Source organism: Capricornis sumatraensis, chromosome 10, assembly GCF_032405125.1.
Source record: "Capricornis sumatraensis isolate serow.1 chromosome 10, serow.2, whole genome shotgun sequence".
NCBI lineage: Eukaryota > Metazoa > Chordata > Mammalia > Artiodactyla > Bovidae > Capricornis > Capricornis sumatraensis.
This window is the reverse complement of record NC_091078.1, coordinates 89987766-90005877: the sequence shown is the minus strand read 5'-3', so window position 1 is coordinate 90005877 and position 18112 is coordinate 89987766. Positions and strand designations below refer to the sequence as shown.

The 18112-nt window shown below is 37.3% G+C and overlaps 2 protein-coding genes across 13 annotated transcripts in view; one reads left to right on the top strand and one right to left on the bottom strand.

Moving 5' to 3' along the window:
• Positions 1–1297, top strand: part of CCDC66 (coiled-coil domain containing 66) — a 49627-nt gene extending 48330 nt beyond the window's left edge. For all 7 annotated transcript variants that reach the window (XM_068982793.1, XM_068982790.1, XM_068982792.1 and 4 more), the window contains exon 18: positions 1096–1297. In XM_068982793.1, coding sequence (XP_068838894.1) covers positions 1096–1182 — 87 coding nt within the window. In that variant the 3' untranslated portion in view covers positions 1183–1297. The remainder of the gene's footprint in view (positions 1–1095) is intronic.
• TASOR (transcription activation suppressor) overlaps positions 32–18112 on the bottom strand; it is a 51731-nt gene continuing 33650 nt past the window's right edge. Inside the window, exons 16-24 of one of the 6 annotated variants that reach the window (XM_068982781.1) lie at positions 17781–17922; positions 16289–16348; positions 10334–11265; positions 7324–7446; positions 6151–6310; positions 5597–5705; positions 4239–4417; positions 3895–4059; positions 32–3095 (exon numbers count right to left, since the gene is read on the bottom strand). In XM_068982781.1, coding sequence (XP_068838882.1) covers positions 2563–3095; positions 3895–4059; positions 4239–4417; positions 5597–5705; positions 6151–6310; positions 7324–7446; positions 10334–11265; positions 16289–16348; positions 17781–17922 — 2403 coding nt within the window. In that variant the 3' untranslated portion in view covers positions 32–2562. Of the gene's footprint in view, positions 3373–3894; positions 4060–4238; positions 4418–5596; positions 5706–6150; positions 6311–7323; positions 7447–10333; positions 11266–16288; positions 16349–17780; positions 17923–18112 lie in introns of all 6 variants that reach the window. The other 5 variants (XM_068982782.1, XM_068982784.1, XM_068982785.1 and 2 more) reach the window with 5 other exon arrangements.

Genomic DNA, 18112 nt, shown 5'->3' with positions numbered 1-18112 from the left:
CATGAAATCATGAGACGTGAGTATTAAAACAATTTTATTGAATGAAAATGCATACATTTGAAATGGCAAAGCATGATCAGTAAGGCCCAAAAACCAAAGGCAGAAAATAAGTACAGTTGTGGTTTAATTCAGTAATGCAGTTCACAGTTTTTAAAAATGAATGTATTGGCTGTGTTTAGAACAGAGCATTGACATAAGACCCAAAGAGCACTATATATTCAGTGTGAAATTACATGTATTGTCTTACCAGACTTTTTCTCCCAGACCAACTGTGACTCATTACCTTTCTCAGCTAAAAAATCCAATATTTAAGTCTATATAACTTTTCTCTATCAGGTAGCCTTGAAGAAACACCTGTTGCTGTGCTTTAAAAAATGACATACAAAACTGCGTTTGCAGTTAGTTCTGATTCACAGTATACTTTCCCCAAATAAACTGTAGTTTTAGGAGTACCTTTTCCATGTCCAGTCATTTACAAATGCCTCATCTATTTTAAGTTGTTGATTCAAGTGTTTGTTAACATTTTTTTTTTCTATAAAGCTAGAAAATCACCCCCACTAATACAGGATTATCAAGAATCCTTTAGCTTTTTTTTTTACACGTTAGCATTGGTTACACCTGGATTGAGTTTTGTAACTCAAGCTCGGTAATTCACACAGAGTTTACTTACATTACCTTTTAAAATGACAAGCATACTCTAGAGGAGACAAATAGTTGTGAGTTAAGAGAAAGAATGTAATATACATACACCTTCACCTATATAGTGACCATGTCTTAGTTCAGCAGGGCCTTCTGCTAGCCACTAAGGTTAATGCAGTCAGCATACACACTGGATGTTAAGGGAGACTCAGGATCTTTTTAAGACGTTTGAGGAAAAGGTAAGGGATGGCGCCTCTTTAAGGAAGGCCATCTCTATTGGTTTTATGCTAAAAATATGAAGACAGTGTTACAAATCTATAATAGTTCTATCTATATATATAGTAAGTACAGTATCCGAGTGAGAAAGTCTGGTATAAAAATTGAAAACGTGTTTTCAAAGTAAATATAGAATAGGGTTCATTTGCACACCTTACTAACAAATCAATGTGATTTCAGGGCCTTCTCCAGAAGCAAAGGGAGTTGGAAACTAATCTCATGCCTTTAGCTGCAAATCAAGAAGAGAATTTTAGTTCTTCGTTTTAAATGTAGAAAATTAAATCCTTCATTTGTGTTCCAAATTATAAAATGTGGTTGTTGCTTAACTGTTTTTACACGTAGCCTAAATTTATTTTTTAAAGCTTATTTAAAACTTGTACATAATGTAGAAAAATGCTGTGTATGTATATTATGTATTTAAAACAATAAAACAGTTTCATAAAAGCTCAGTTAAGAAAAAGTTACCTGCTCTGTCACAATGTGGGTATTTATCTACTTACCTTAACACAGCCTGGAGTTTACAGATAATGTTCTTCCACAGTCTACATGTAGGCTTACTGATTGAAACACCACTTATCTACTATATTCTATAAAAAGAGTTTGAAGAGTAGGACCTAAAGTTCTTTTAGTGGCCAAAGGAAGGTCTGATGTCACAACATTACTAAAATAGCCCAGATTCAGCTTAGGCTTATGAGGAAGTTTTTTTAAGTCCTTTGATGACTTTTATTGTAGAAACTATAGTTTTTAAAAACATCTACAAGTTTGTATTAGTAATGAAGAAGCATTTTTTTTTTAACCAATACATGTGGATTCAAAACTCTTATCTCCACCATGTACTTTGGTACAGCACTTAAGTGCTTACTTACCACCTGAAAAATATACATACATTTTTTTCTAACAATTTAAAAACCTGTAGGAAAGTTGGTTTCAAACTGTTAATAAACTGCCTGTAATAACAGAAACCTATCTTTTGAAATATGAAACTGAATTTGTTTTAAGTCTAAGGACCACACAAGCACTGAAAAAAATAAAAGCTTGACCAAAATTTTAGTAACAGGCACAATTACATGGTTAAGTCTAAAGATAAAAAATAATGCTGCCTGGTATTAAGTCCTAAGTACACAGTTTTATAACCTAAATGAAATTGCTTTGTTCAATAAATCCTGAGGTATTGAGCCAAAATCCTGTAAATATTTATTAACATCACTGGCTTATACCTGTGTAAAAACACTATACAAAAGCTTAAATAAATACAATAGTTGATACATCATTTCAGCAAAAGTATTTGGGATAATCTGACATTAGAGGAAAAGTAAAGCCACTACTGTGCACTATCCTTTTGCAAATATCCTAGTTTTATATATAAAACAAGCTTCAATTTGAAGCCAAAGTACAGATGACATATAAAGTGTAAAACTTAGAAGTGCCAACATGAGATAATTCAAGTACAATATATGTTAAAAATATATATATTTATTTCAATTTCCAGAGGCTTCAACTGTTACAGGCCATCATGATTTAAATAAGAGGGGCAAAAAAAACCATGAGAAAGGAAACCTTTTGTTTAGAGAAAGAAATATAAATTGTTAATTCACTTTTAAGAAACAGAAAAAGTCCATAACAACCTGTTTTTAAAAATTACTATAATTATTTCTCTTTTGAAAACGGCCTGCAAGAATCACTTTTCCACCAACTTAACGGAGATGGAGCGTTCTCTCTATCCAAGCTTTGAGTATAAGCAGCTAAAAAGTCATTTTCACTTTCTTGAGTCTGACTTGATGAAAGGGCATATGGTGTGCCCAAAAATGTCTGATGAGTGAGAACATTAAAATGACTAAACTGATGGGACATATTTAATTGACTGTGATAAACCTGAAAGTTGCTATATGAATCTTGTTCAACTGAATTACTGTTCTCTCCTTCAGAGCATACTCTATCAATAGAAGCTCTCTCTGCAGAATCAATTTGATAAGTCTCATCTTCTAATAAACTTTTTTGCAAGTCAAGAGACGATTGCAACTCAATTTGAATATTCTTTTTTTGATCTGTTCCACGTGATCCTTTGGTCTCTTTCTCCAATATTTCTGAATGAAAATTGCTGCATACTTCTATTTGTGAGATTTCATCCCCTGAATCCAGAGACATATCCTCTTCATCCTTTTCATCGTTTTCTATAAGAGCTACATTTAAAAAACAAAAAGTCCTCCTCTATTGAAATACACAATTTGTTTAAGTTTTAAAATTATACACTACTCACACAATATAATGCGTCAGGGTCTGCAAGTCCACAATCCCTTAAAGCTTGGTCTTCTGCCACAAGTTCACTTAGTCACAACACTCACACTAGGTGTGAATGTCCAGATAATCCGATGCTAAAAGCTTCTGCGAAATGTGTTCACGTTTAATGTTGGGAAATCCCAACTCCCAGCTCCAAAGGGGTTAATGTCAAAACAGCATCTAAAGTTATACGGTAATTCAGTATTTGACAAGACAAATATAAAATAAAAATTCTGACATCTAGCTTCACTGGATTACTACTAAATTGGTTAGCTCTATCAAATGTTCGATCATCTCTGCTTTTCCTCGAAAACAAAACGTTCATCTTTCATTTTACATAAAACCTGGAACCAAAGCAGAGGCCATCTCACAAAAGACTAAAGCTATAGATATTTCTACTACTTTATCATTAACTGCTTTAAATCACAACAGAAGCCAGTAATACTTACATTACCTCCAAAGAAAATGCTTACTGTATATTAGTATGCAGTCTACCATTAACAGCTTACAACGGACTACAGTATAATAAATGAGATTTTGTATATTTTAAGTAAAAGAATGATAAATGCCTTGAAACACTTCCCCTGAAGCTGTTTACACCGAGGTCAGCAGTTTCAAAATAAGTTTTCATTATATGAAATCAAAGCAAAACCATTCTTTTTCTGTCTACCTTAAAGAAAATGAAAACTACTGAAAAGTTACCTGACTGGGACTCAAGATTCTCATTAGCACCAAGCAATGGAAGGTTTTCCTCTGTATTTGAGTTGTGATAGCCCACAAGGGTTTTAAAGTTTTGCATGAAGTCTTCAGCAGTTGCAACCACTATTCCATTATCAGTGTAACTGGAAATCATCTTGATACTCTTTTCTAATATGGGGGGAAAAATGTTGAATATAAAACACTTGAAAATATAAAATTATAACGCCTGCCCGCAGCCCTCAAAAACCCTTTCCTCCACGTTTTCATAAACACCCCACACAGTGCCACAAAATCCTTTCATCCACATTCCTGAATTCATAGTAGAAAACTTAGAGCATGTGCTTTACCTGTTAAAAAGATTATGTGCCGGTGCTGTATGTTCTGAGCCTGAAGTCTGATAAGGCAATCCAATTCTGGAGCATTTCGAGTTTGTGAATCACAACTGTGATATGACAAAATTTCAACCAGATGTTTCTTCTGATAGACATTCAGTAGCGTCAACAGACTTAGAGCTTTAGCATTCAATCTGTGAAATTAAGTAGTTCAGTATCTGGATCTGCATCTCTAAAATTTAGTATGGATGTTTTCACTTGAAATTGACAGCGTAATTTCTCAACAGAGGCAACTGATCACAACCACACTGCTTGGCTCACTGCCTGACGTATGGGTGCTTCTGAGTTGAGGAAGAATAGAAACTGTGCAATCCCATGGTTAAGGGCTTTCTCTGGGTCCAAAGCCTGGGGACCAGTTACTCAGTTCAGACAAAAATCTCAACTTATTAAATAAATTTCACTTCTCTTCAGCTTCACTAATTTAGAAATGCAATGAAAGGCATAAAAGGACAAAGATATAAATCTTTCCTTCAAAAAGAACATGGCTCTAAGCTATCTCTACCTCCAGACATAAGGCAACCTGTGGGAGAAATTATTGGCTGTTGTCAGGAAGATGAGGGTACTAACTTGAACAGGTTATACCTTTGGCCCTCAGTGTTGGTATCTGTTATAAAAGACTTGCCCAATGCCTACACTTCACATGATTTGACCTTTTTAAAAAATCAAATTCAATGAAAATTAATTTAAAATTATTTAGGCCTGAATTTCCCTGATTGTGTGCCATGGAATTTCAACAGGTACAAGAAGAAAAAAAGTTTTGTGGCTTACGTTTTGGAAATGCTGACAGAATGTAACATAGTATCCTTAACTACAGTTTCTCAGACCCTTAACTGTAAATAAGGACATTATATGGACTCTAGCAGTCATCTGATTACAACAGTTATTTGCAGAGCCTCTCAAGGGACTAGTTACTATTCCAAGAATCATACTTTGAGAAGTGACTTCTGGACATGTTAGACATCACTTATTTACACAAATTAGTGAACTAATCATAGAACCCCTTACATCAAAATTAATCCTTGTCTCATGTGTAGTGTTATTAGAGTAACTGGGATAGGACCTGATCTAGCATATATACAGTTCCATTAAAAAAAAAAAAAGAATGCTGACTATCTCATTTTACAATTCTAAGCCCAAATGGCAAAGGTCATATAAACTTTGGCAAACCTCTACATAAACAAGAATACCATTTTGGCTGGCAAAAGATACCTATGACAACCAAGCAGCATCTATCATCTATAAACATATAGAGAACAAAATTCTGTGAACAAAATGTTAAAATCAACAACCAATAGTTATTTTTCAAACCTTACCTGCCCAGTTCCTTTAGTTTTTTCTGAAATTTACAGTGGACTTTCCATTGCCATTTTCCTTCTGGAGTGCTAAGTTCTTCGAGGAATGTCAAAAAATTTTTAAGGTTCTCTGTTAGAGATAATGAAGTTTATTTTAAATTCAATAAATAAGTCACTCCACAACTGAATTATGGAAGACATGTTTGCTGATATTACGTAGGAACACCTACTTTCCTATGTAGTATTTTCTTTTTCCCCCCTCAAAGGGAGACAGATCTAAGCGATCTCTCTGAGATCCAGTAAAATAAAATCTACACACAAAAAACAAGTTTAACAAAAACCAAAAGTAATCTAGGTGAAGTAGGTGCAGAGAGCCCTGCTTTATGCCAGATTTAGAGAAGTTATTCATAGAGTAGAAGAATGGCAAAAAAATCTGTAGTAATAAACATTCCAAAAAATGATGGAAATTACCTGTGACTGGCAGAACGGACAATACATGAAAAAGTACAAGTGAGTCACTTATGAGAAAAACCTAGAGAAGACACAAGTTACAAGCTTAAAAGAATAAGTCTTACCAATTGTGATTACTTCTGGATTTAGAATGGATTCATCAGAAACAATAAAACCTCCAGATACAAATAATTCATTGTATGTATGATTTTTAACATCATCCAGACTATCAACACCAGCAAAACTAACACAAGGGAGCTTCTTTAACATCACCAAACAAGGTACCTATTTAAATACGAAAATAAAAATAGAAATAAGGAAAGACTAAAGTGTGAAATGTACCAGAAACATACTGTGGCTCACCTGTACTAGTTAGTGTGTTGCCTCTGAAAAGTCAAATGCAAAAATATTTACATTTTTTCCAAATATACAAACTAACATGTACTGGGCATCTATGTTGACAGAACACTCTAAGGAAGAGGCACTTACAACAGACCTGGAAATTCATCATTCAGAATAATGAATGCTAACTTCTCCTGCTCTGTGAGTACTGAGAATTCAGATGAGGGAAGAGCCTGGAACAGTCACGAAAGACTTCAGAGAGCAGTGGTGCTTGACATAGGCTCCTAAAGCTAGATGCTGCTGCTGCTGCTGCTGCTAAGTCGCTTCAGTCGTGTCTGACTCTGTGCGACCCCATAGACAGCAGCCCACCAGGCTCCCCCATCCCTGGGACTCTCCAGGCAGGAACACTGGAGTGGGTTGCCATTTCCTTCTCCAATGCATGAAAGTGAAAAGTGAAAATAAAGTCGCTCAGTCATGTCTGACCCTCAGCGACCCCATGGACTGCAGCCTTCCAGGCTCCTCCGTCCATGGGATTTTCCAGGCAAGAGTACTGGAGTGGGGTGCCATTGCCTTCTCCGAAGGCTAGATGGGGCACCCCCAAACCCAAGGGACAGGGGGACTGGTTTGGCAAAGAGGGGGTAGAAACAGGTTTTCCAAGGACATATGAATGAAGGTGGTAACAACAGTCAGCAGACCCAGTGGCATTCAAGCAGTCAATGTTCTTACTCTTGACTAAGCAATAGAGAAGATATGTGATAGGCTACAATTTAAAATTTTGCAGAGGTACAAACAGGAATCCCACAAGTCAATTCACAGAGCACAGTGCAGGTCCTAGATGTCCTAAGCTTGAAGATTTATCTCCTTTACAACTTAACAATATTTATAAAACAAACAGCTTCAGTCTCAAAGATAGTAGACATTTCTTACAAAGTAAGGAATTCAGTGTAATAGTCTACCTTGTGAATGAAACCTGCAATGTCTTCATTTTGAATAATAATCAATAGTTTATCTAATTTTGATCTTCTTTCCAAAAACTGTTCTGGGTGACACTCTGTATTGCCTAATTTGATAAGATACTCCTGTTGAAAAGAAAAAACAAACTAAATCAACATTTGAAAGTTTTCTTGCAAACATCCATTTTACACCAGAAATGCAAGATAAACTGGTTATATTTAACTACTACTGGACTATAATTAATGATAACCTTTACACGAGGGCCCTCAGAGATCAAGGCCACTCTTAGAGAAGACTCTGAAGCTCAGAGCTTTCATGGTCACAATCACAGCATTACAAATCCTATGCAGTCAAAGCCAAGTAAATGCCAGCTGGGGTAACAGAACGGAAAGAATGGATTAGCCCAGGTTTTTAACTTCATACTTTTTCTGGGCAACCACTCCCTCACTTCCATTTTTCTCTTCCTTTTAAAGCAAGCCTTTGATTATCTGCAGCAGTTACCAGTATATTCTTTCAAAGTTACAAAGCACTTTTCCAACTGCTGAAGCTCATTTAATTCACAACCACCCCAAGATCATTCATACAGAGCTTCAATATGTACAGTGGTACTTACACATTAATTAGCTCTGCCTGTCAAGTCTACACCTTCAAACAAAACAGACTCTCCCAATAATGCCTCCTGCCATGCTGGTGACACAGTGCTACCTTTCAAAGGACACAAGATAACCAGTCTTGGCAGCATTCTCTGCTTGCTGGGGGAATCCTGAACCCTGAAGCAAAAGGCAGGATTCTGAAGGTCACATTCCTCATTTCAGACGCAGGAGCAGATTCATTTTCTCATGTGTGGCAAGGCTGGTTAGATAACCATAAATGTAAACCAACCTTGCCCCCAGCAGTGTTTAAGAGCTGTCTATAAGGGTCATACCCAAAGAAGTTGTTTCTGTGTAGCCCTGAAGCATCTTCTATGTTGTTTCATTTTACTCTAGCCTCTAAAGCCTCTGGAGAGAGCCCCGAGCAGCTTACCATCAAGTTATGAAAAAGGAAATTAGCGTCTAATAGAGCTGCTTGTAATTTTTGGTCTCTTTACACTAAGAAGCTTTAGATGCAAGTTTGTTTTATATAAGAGTATAACTCATAAAGCAACAAATCATTTTGATTCCAGAAATATTCAGGAAGTTTAAAATTTTATTTATGAAGTCCTATACTCTAACATTTTGCAAAATTTCTAATGGGTATTAATTAAAAGAGTTAAAATCTGATCTAATTTCCTTTTATTTTAAAAATACACATCCTTTTTCTCCTCTACATAAATAACAGAAATATGATTTACTCTAAGCCATAATAGATTAAAACCACCATTCATAAGTAAACACATTTACTCTAAGTGTTTTACAATCTTTAAAATACACTGGGAGATGGAGTTACGCTGAGCACACTGGGAACTGTGCCCAACCCACTCTCATTGAGCTCCATGCCAATGTGCAGTGATGCCCACAGAGATGTGGAAACATGTTGCTGGGGGTGAAAAAGTGTTGAGAAGCTCAATGCTTGAACATACAGGGCAAAAACACAACCAAGAAATTCCTGAAAAATCTGGTTTCATCCTCCCAAGGAACTACATGGAATGACTAAAGGCAACATACTGAGGACTTGGCTGCCTCCACTTCCATGCTCTTCACCTTCCCCTGAGCACATCAGGTCAAGTATGCCAACATCAGAGATCCTCAAACTGACAAAGGCTCGGGGCATGTCAAAGCATGGAGTTTCTGAGGCACGCTGGGCTGTAGGTCACTTACAGTCCCTTCTCCTTCCTCTAACTAAAAAAGCAGAAGCTCATCATGGTAAGTAAATTGCATAAAAGAGCAGGCATATTTTTAAAACTAAGGCATTCCCTTACTAAGGAAAACTAGGGCTTGCTTCCCTTGTGGCTCAGCTGGTAAAGAATCTGCCTGCAATGTGGGAGACCTGAGTTTGATCCCTGGGTTGGGAAGATCCCCTGAAGAAGGGAAAGACTACCCATTCCAGTGTTCTGGCCTGGACAATTCCATGGACTATACAGTCCATGCAGTTGCAAAGAATTGGACACGACTGAGCAACTTTCACAAAAACAATGACACAAACAAGGCATTCCCTTAAGGAATTAAAGTGAAGTCACTCAGCCATGTTCAACTCTTGCAACCCCATGGACTATAGCCCACCACATGCTCCTCCGTCCGTGGGATTCTCCAGGCAAGAATACTGGAGTGGGTTGCCATTTCCTTCTCCAGGAGATCTTCCCAACCAAGGGATCGAACCCGGGTCTCCCGCCTTGCAGGCAGACACTTTACCATCTGAGCCACCAGTGAATACTAACTGGCTAACTACTATTACTAATTACTAGTTAACCACTAATATAATTGTCCCATGTGTTATGAATTGTATGTCTCTATGTGTATTTTTTTTTTTTTAAATCAACTGCCTGAAATGCTAGTCCACTCCATAGCTTGAGTACAAAAACAATTTCCTGCAATAAAGAATCTTTCATGATTGGCTAAGTTTTTCAGAAACATGTTTTTTGATCAATAAGGGCTATAGGGAACCCTGGCATGACCAGGACATCAATAAACACAAAAAGATACCAACATTAGGTCATCCCAGACGGTTCTGTTTTCTATATGACTGATAAAACCCCATGAGGTAAACAGTGACAACTTCATTTCTCTGCATCTCTCCCTCTGCTTTGTTAAAACACCCAAGAAACATTTAAAATCTTTGAATCAATAATGTAAAGGTATGACAATTGTATGCAGTTGGTCTTTAAAGTGATACTATGCAAAATAAGATTCAAAATTCTAAGATGTTTAGATCATAGGTTCTGAATTTAGTTGAACTTACTAGTCTTTCACTCCACTCTGCATTAAATTATAAAAAATAATATGGTCAGCATTTAAAAAACAAAAAATCCATTTTATAGAGGTCAGACTCAACAACACAAGTATAGATAGCATTATGATTACCTTCGCATTTAGTTACCTTTATTTCTTTACAGAGAACACTCTCTTCTTCTTCATGAATATAAAATTTCACAGTATTTTTCTGGACATCTTTCATGATTTTAACCAAACTGTTAAAAACTTCAGGTTCTAACTGGCTTATAAAATTTGAAAGAGCTGGCTGGGCAGAAATGGTTACATCATTGGGCGATTTTGCTGTTTCCTTTTCTACTGGTTCCCGGGCAATACCACCAGGTACAGTATGATCAGAAGTCACCACTGGCTCTGTGGCTTGATGTGGCTGGTTCACCGCTACTTCAGCTGAACCCAAAGCTGAGGAATGCTGCTCCTGAGAGCTGGCATCTTTCAAAGGGTCACTACCAAGGAGTTCAAGACGGTGTTTACTGCTGAAGTCGCTTGAGGAAACTGGAGTGACATGCCTTCCCAGAGGACTCAGTGCTATCTTAGGACAAGACTCATTAAGACTGACTGGTGGCAAATTCCCACTCTTGGCTGATGCTTTGATAATAATAGTATTTAGTTTCTCATGCAAGCCATCTACAAACTCCTGCACACCAGCTTTGGAAGTTTTAGAATATATGAACTCGGAAAGCCGTTTCATCTTCTCTTGCGTTGAAAATACAGGTGTGGAAATTCTACTGACATATGAAACATTCTTTTGCTTCAGAATCTCTTCTATCTTCCTAGAAAAGAGATTATACTCTCCTAGCACTGTCCTCTCTGTGGTCTCGCTCGCTGCGGGTGGCTCTGGGGCTGGCACACACTGCTCCTCCACTGTCAGCACCTGACCTGTCAACACGTCCTCCTCAGTGGTGCCCTTCAGTGTGTCTGTAAATGGAGAGGATGGAAACTGGTAATCAGAGCCTCTCTGTCTACTTATTACCCGGGGGTCATTAGGAAAGGCCTCCTGTGGTGGCAGACACACCAGCTGTTCTTCTGGTGATTTCATACCTATACAGGAAGAGTTTATTATTACAAAAGCAATCCAATATTAATGACATCTGAAAATACAAACTCATAAATAAGGGGAAGAAAAAAAGGCCAGGTCAACTATATATTTAGAACAAACTATGTACTGGAAGGTAGAGTAAAAACCTCAAATAATGGTATGACCCTATCACCTATGCGCCCTTATTTTATGGCTGCTTTTTATATTTCAGTAGCTCAAATGACAAGTCTGAATGTTACTTTCTTTGATTACTTTTGAAGTACTCAAACAAATGCCAATTTAACATCACTATACATTAAGTCACTTGCTTGCTTCTGCTTCCCTACCTTTCTGTACACCTGACTCTAACAGACATATTTTAATCAGAATAGTTAGTTGCAACAGCTTGTTCAACCCCTATAATCTTTGTGAAGTAATGCCCACTACTGTGGTAACACCTTCTTAATATGAAAACTTTTGAGTGTAAGGCAACTGAAAGAACATCAAACTGAAATGCTGTGGGAATAAGTTGCATTCAGGATCTAGGATAATTAATTTTATCTGTTTTCATATTGGAATGTGAAGTCAAGTGGGCCTTAGAAAGCATCACTACGAACAAAGCTAGTGGAGGTGATGGAATTCCAGTTGAGCTGTTTCAAATCCTGAAAGATGATGCTGTGAAAGTGCTGCACTCAATATGCCAGCAAATTTGGAAAACTCAGCAGTGGCCACAGGACTGGAAAAGGTCAGTTTTCATTCCAATTCCAAAGAAAGGCAATGCCAAAGAATGCTCAAACTACCACACAGTTGCACTCATCTCACATGCTAGTAAAGTAATGCTCAAAATTCTCCAAGCCAAGCTTCAGCAATACGTGAACCGTGAACTCCCTGATGTTCAAGCTGGTTTTAGAAAAGGCAGAGGAACCAGAGATCAAATTGCCAACATCTGCTGGATCATGGAAAAAGCAAGCGAGTTCCAGAAAAACATCTATTTCTGCTTTACTGACTATGCCAAAGCCTTAGACTGTGTGGATCACAATAAACTGTGGAAAATTCTGAAAGAGATGGGAATACCAGACCACCTGACCTGCCTCTTGAGAAATCTGTATGCAGGTCAGGAAGCAACAGTTAGAACTAGACCTGGAACAACAGACTGGTTCCAAATAGGAAAAGGAGTACGCCAAGGCTGTATATTGTCACCCTGCTTATTTAACTTATATGCAGAGTACATCATGAGAAACGTTGGACTAGAAGAAACACAAGCTGGAATCAAGACTGCCGGGAGAAATATCAATAACCTCAGATATGCAGATGACACCACCCTTATGGTAGAAAGTGAAGAGGAGCTAAAAAGCCTCTTGATGAAAGTGAAAGAGGAGAGCGAAAAAATTGGCTTAAAGCTCAACATTCAGAAAACGAAGATCATGGCATCTGGTCCCATCACTTCATGGGAAACAGATGGGGAAACAGTAGAAACAGTGTCAGACTTTATTTTTTAGCCTCCAAAATCACTGCAGATGGTGACTGCAGCCATGAAATTAAAAGACGCTTACTCCTTGGAAGAAAAGTTATGACCAACCTAGATAGTATATTCAAAAGCAAAGACACTACTTTGCCGACTAAGGCTGTCTAGTCAAGGGTATGGTTTTCCTGTGGTCATGTATGGATGTGACAGTTGGACTGTGAAGAAGGCTGAGCGCCGAAGAACGGATGCTTTTGAACTGCAGTGTTGGAGAAGACTGTTGAGAGTCCCTTGGACTGCAAGGAGATCCAACCAGTCCATTCTGAAGGAGATCAACCCTGGGATTTCTTTGCAAGGAATGATGCTAAAAAGCTGAAACTCCAGTACTTTGGCCACCTCATGCAAAGAGTTGACTCACTGGAAAAGACTCTGATGCTGGGAGGGATTGGGGGCAGGAGGAGAAGGGGACGACCCAGGATGAGATGGCTAGACAGCATCACGGACTCGATGGACGTGAGTCTGAGTGAACTCCGGGAGTTGGTGATGGACAGGGAGACCTGGCGTGCTGTGATTCATGGGGTCGCAAAGAGTCGGACACGACTGAGCGACTGAACTGAACTGAACTGATGGGGCTGTTTACCTATGGGGTTGCATAGTGGATTTGCTACAATGTTAGCAACTAATCAGGGAAAGAAAGGCTCAATAATACAGGAAGAGAACATATTTCATAGCTGCATTAACAGTAATGCTTTTTGATAGCACTTTAGTATTTTTATTTCGCTTGGAAATAATTCCAAGAGAAATCATAATAGCTATTACCCCATTTGAGATGAAGAGATCATTAAGCAAGCTAATGCTAATGGAATTATAACTTCTGATTCTTGACAAGTAGCTCAATTCATAAGAACATAAATCCTAAATTATTCTCCTCACAAATCCTAAATTCAACCACAGTATGTTTTTGAAACTGCATTGCAAAACAGGCACCCTAAATCTCTCTGTAAAAAACAAGGGGAAAATATGTTTAACAGCAATTTATAGTAATACTTTATTTCAGTAAAGACAAAGTTCTGTTATTTTTGTCTTCAAGTTCCTATAATTTTATCTTCCAAAATATTCCTAATTTTTCTTAAATCTTAGCCAACATTCCCTAACAAATTGCTACTACAGTATATAAAATGTTACCTCTAGATCAGAAAGTCCACACAGAGTTTTAGTTTTCAAAACTGTAGTACTTTTAAGATATAGTGGAATTCCTATTAAAGTTTATACCCAGGTATAGCAGTGTAACTTTTCTATATAAAACTCAGTTTTGATTTCCCCCACAGTCACACTTTTGTCAATGTTTAAACAGCTCATCAGCATTTAGTTTATGACATTTCTCTTCCAACCCCAGTGGTTACTATGAACCACTGCATCCGTTAAGTACTGCAAAGGCACCGGTCAGCAGGATATGAAGACCATTCAGGAGGTCTGTAGGTAAAAGGGAAGGAGAGTAAAACATCCAGTGTACCAGTTCAGAATTACAACTGTATGAAACTGATAAACCAGAAAAAAATTCAAGTTCCATAAACTAATTTAGGAATTCTGAACACATTTCTTAAATCTGCAGTATGGCGTTTAGTGGACATACGAATGTCAGGATGGATACATAAGAAAATGTAACGAGGAACCCCGTGATGATCCAGTGGTTAGGACTCTTAACTGACAGATCAGATCCCTCCCTAGTCAGGGAAGTCAAGATCCCACAAGCTGCGCAGTGCAGCAACCAATAAATAAGTCTGTAACTAACCCTGACTCACTGGATGAAACGATATGTGTGGCCTAGGGTTGGAAGGCATTTTTTGAAGTATTTTTGTACTTCTTTGACATGTACCATGACAAGTATCTGATTTATTGAAATAAAAAATTTTAATTGCATCCCATAAAACAGATCAGTTAGGGAGGACATTTAAAAACTCTGAAGGGAAAAAAAAAAAAAAGGGCTTCTGAATGGTTTATTATTAAAAATACTTGAAATACATTCTCCCAGAGTTTTCTGCTATAGTTAAGACCAAGAAGCTTATTCCTGAAGGGCTATGGATAAAGGAAATGTTTTTAAATTGAAATATAACTTAAATTCATTTGGGGAATTTTCCATATTAAAAAACTAAACCAAATTCCCTTTTGAAAATGCAAATGATCACCATCTATTTTGTACAGATTCCCTATTTTTATTAAGATCGAAAATTTCTTTATTTTAAAAATTCTTCATAAGTGATTTAAAAGAAATACATGTCAATATCATAACAGTATGTTTTCTACTATCACTCAAGCGTTGTGGCACTTTGGCTTTTAAGTGCAAGGAGAGTAGTGAGTTCACTAAAGGTAACATCATTTGGATTTTTATACTTTTAACAGCAAAATATGAAGATGGTATGCCAAATAAAGACTGCAGATGCGGATGGATCATTCTGAGACATAAACAAGATACCTGACTTCTCCCAATAAAAAAGAATTACTGATAGAAGCAAAACATAGATGAGTCCCAGACATAAAGTTGTGTAAAAGGGCCAATACCAAAAGAGTGTAGGTTCCATCTACCTTAAATTCAAGAGTAGGTCAAACTAATCTATGCTGAAAGAAGGAACACTGATGATTATTGTTTGGGGCAGGGAGAATAATAACTGGGAGGATGCATAAGGAAGCCTTCTGGGGCACTGAAAATGTTCTACATATTGATTTGGGAGGCGGTCACCTAAGTGTTCACATATGTAAAAATTCATCACGCTGTAAAGATATACGCATTTTCCTGTATGTCATGTATCTATTCTTCCTACTTTCTGCCCCCACACCCCCAATCGTCTTTTCCTAGGAGGAGACAAAGATCTTGAAGAAAACTATTAACTCAGTCTTTTTTCTTTTTTCACCCCCAAAGACAAGAATAACCATAAAGATCTACTAAACTTAAAGTCACTTAGCTCTTCTTCCAAATAGAAAAAACAACACAAGGTTTCTGAAAGACTAAGATAAAATGAAACAGAAACAACAAAAAATCCAGACCAGATTCCAAGCAAGAAGAGTCTGCCTGTGGCCAGCTGCCAAGATACTGAACTGAGTTCAGACAAAAGAGACTGTCTTCCAGGCACCTACTATACAACAAGCTCATCAGCAACATCTGTACATGCTTCTCTTACTATTTGTAGAAATTAGTTTACAAATAGAAGAATTCAGTCAAAGAAATATAAGACTAGGAATAATGTACCTAAAAGATACATGGCCTCACCTCCTCATATTTTTTTTAATTTAAGAGAAACTTGAAGACTGCTTCTCTAGAAGTGGATTAAGAAAAATATTCCGGTCTTTCCAAATCCTTATATCAGACAGAACCTACTGTAGGTGAAAAAAATTTAATCTGTGAATATTCAGTGACTCCCTTGAATATATTCTTATATAAATGAATGAATATTTTAAATACAATAAATAGTGTCCAAATTTTCTGTAATTAACAGACCTAAACTGATGCCCTCCTGACAGATGACCATAACTGCCGGAGCAATTCTGAAGAAGGGCACATCGAAGAAAAGCAAAGAGCGCCTTCTCACCTGCTGTTTGTTTCTCACCATGTTTTCCCAGCTGGTCTTCTGGGCTTCTGGCATTCCCTCCTGAGGGAAAGAAAGCATCCATTAGAATTGTACACTCTCTTCAGATACTGGTGACAACCTTTCAAAGCACCTTTCCAATAACCCCAAATGCTAACAAATCCAAGTATTCTTTTGTGCACCTAAAATAATCCTGAAGGGTCATTAAGAAATGGGAAGTTGCTTTCTTTTCCCTTCAGGTGATGATGGAGTATCGACACCTGATGTTGTGCCTTCAAATGACTCTGAAACCAACTATGAAGGTGTCTAAGTGATGAAAGTTAAGATAAGCACCTTGTACAGACTACTTCCTTATTCAGTTTGTCCAACCCAAACCAACTTCTCCAGCTGCTGCTCTACTATCACTTCTGGGCCTTGTGCCCTCTCTAAGAAGGAACCAAGCAGATAAAGGTGCTGAAGCCCACAGAAACTCATCAGGTTTTTAGAAATTCTTCAGAGTCCTTGGAGGTCTCAGAAGCTTTTAGGTCATAAGCCAGTCTGCTTTCAAGCAAAAATTGGTTTTTGTTTTCTTTTTAAAGGTTAAATAAAGATCAAGGAATGGAATACATGTGCCCTGGACATTATTTCCCCAAATGCTTAGCTAACAAAGATGAATAAGAACTTGGATACTAACAGTATCTGTGTGTGTGTCTATGTATTTGCTCAGAGAAGTTAGAACACTGCAAAATGATCTTTCAACATCTGTTAAACTAGTGATAAAGAACCCGCCTGCCAATGCAGGAGATGTAAGAGACCCGGGTTCAATCCCTGGGTCAGGAAGATCCCCTATAGGAGGGGGTGGCAACCTATTTCCGTATTCTTGCCTGGAGAATCTCACAGGATAGAGGACCCTGCTGGGCTACAATCCATAGGGTCTCAAAGAGTAGGACATAAACGAAGCGATTTAGCATGCTCACAAACTATTTTTGCCCCACTATAAGCTTTATAAGGTTGTATAAGCTTTCTAGGGATATTAACATTTAATCATTTCAGGCCATTCTCTACAATGACTCAATTTCTTGAAAATAACCCAATATTAAGAACTCTTTATTTCTAAAAGATGAACCTTAACATGAACATTTCTTAGATGATAGTTTTTGAAGTTTAATAATTTGCAAAGACAGTATTTAATTGGCTGCCCAAAGGATCTCACTCATCTCTGTAGCTACCTCACCTTATTAGAAACCCAATTCCTGCCAACAATTTTCATTTGCAAGTTGCATGTTCAACTCCACAGAGAAAGTATATTTTAAATCTTTCTCTTTTCAATAGGCTCTTTTGCAGATACTGACCAAGAACACAGCAAAATTCAATGATGAATATTACACTGCTCAAAATAAGACACTGAAGATATCAGAGCCAAATAAGCCCCAAGAATTTCCAAGATTAAACCCTTCAGGAAACTACTCCCTAAGTAAAACCAAGCAAACCTATGTCCCAGTGCACTTGTTCTTACCTGTAATTGGAATAAGTTTCCAATGTATTTCAGTCTCTTCAACATTATTTGACTTAGATTGTCTATGGAATCCATGTTCAATGGAAATAGTAGGACACAAACTGCAATCTTCAAAATTATTCATGCTAATTAAATTTGGATCCTAAAAATTAAGAGTACAGATTCAATACCTTTTCAACTAATTTTAAAGTCAAGAATGAACACCTTTTTTCACAGCAAATGCTCAAACCTCAATCTAAACATTACGAATGAGTAAAATCAACATGATAAAGGTATTACTCTAATCTCAAACACAAGTGAGTGACTAGCACTTTCAAGCAGCTCCTGACAAA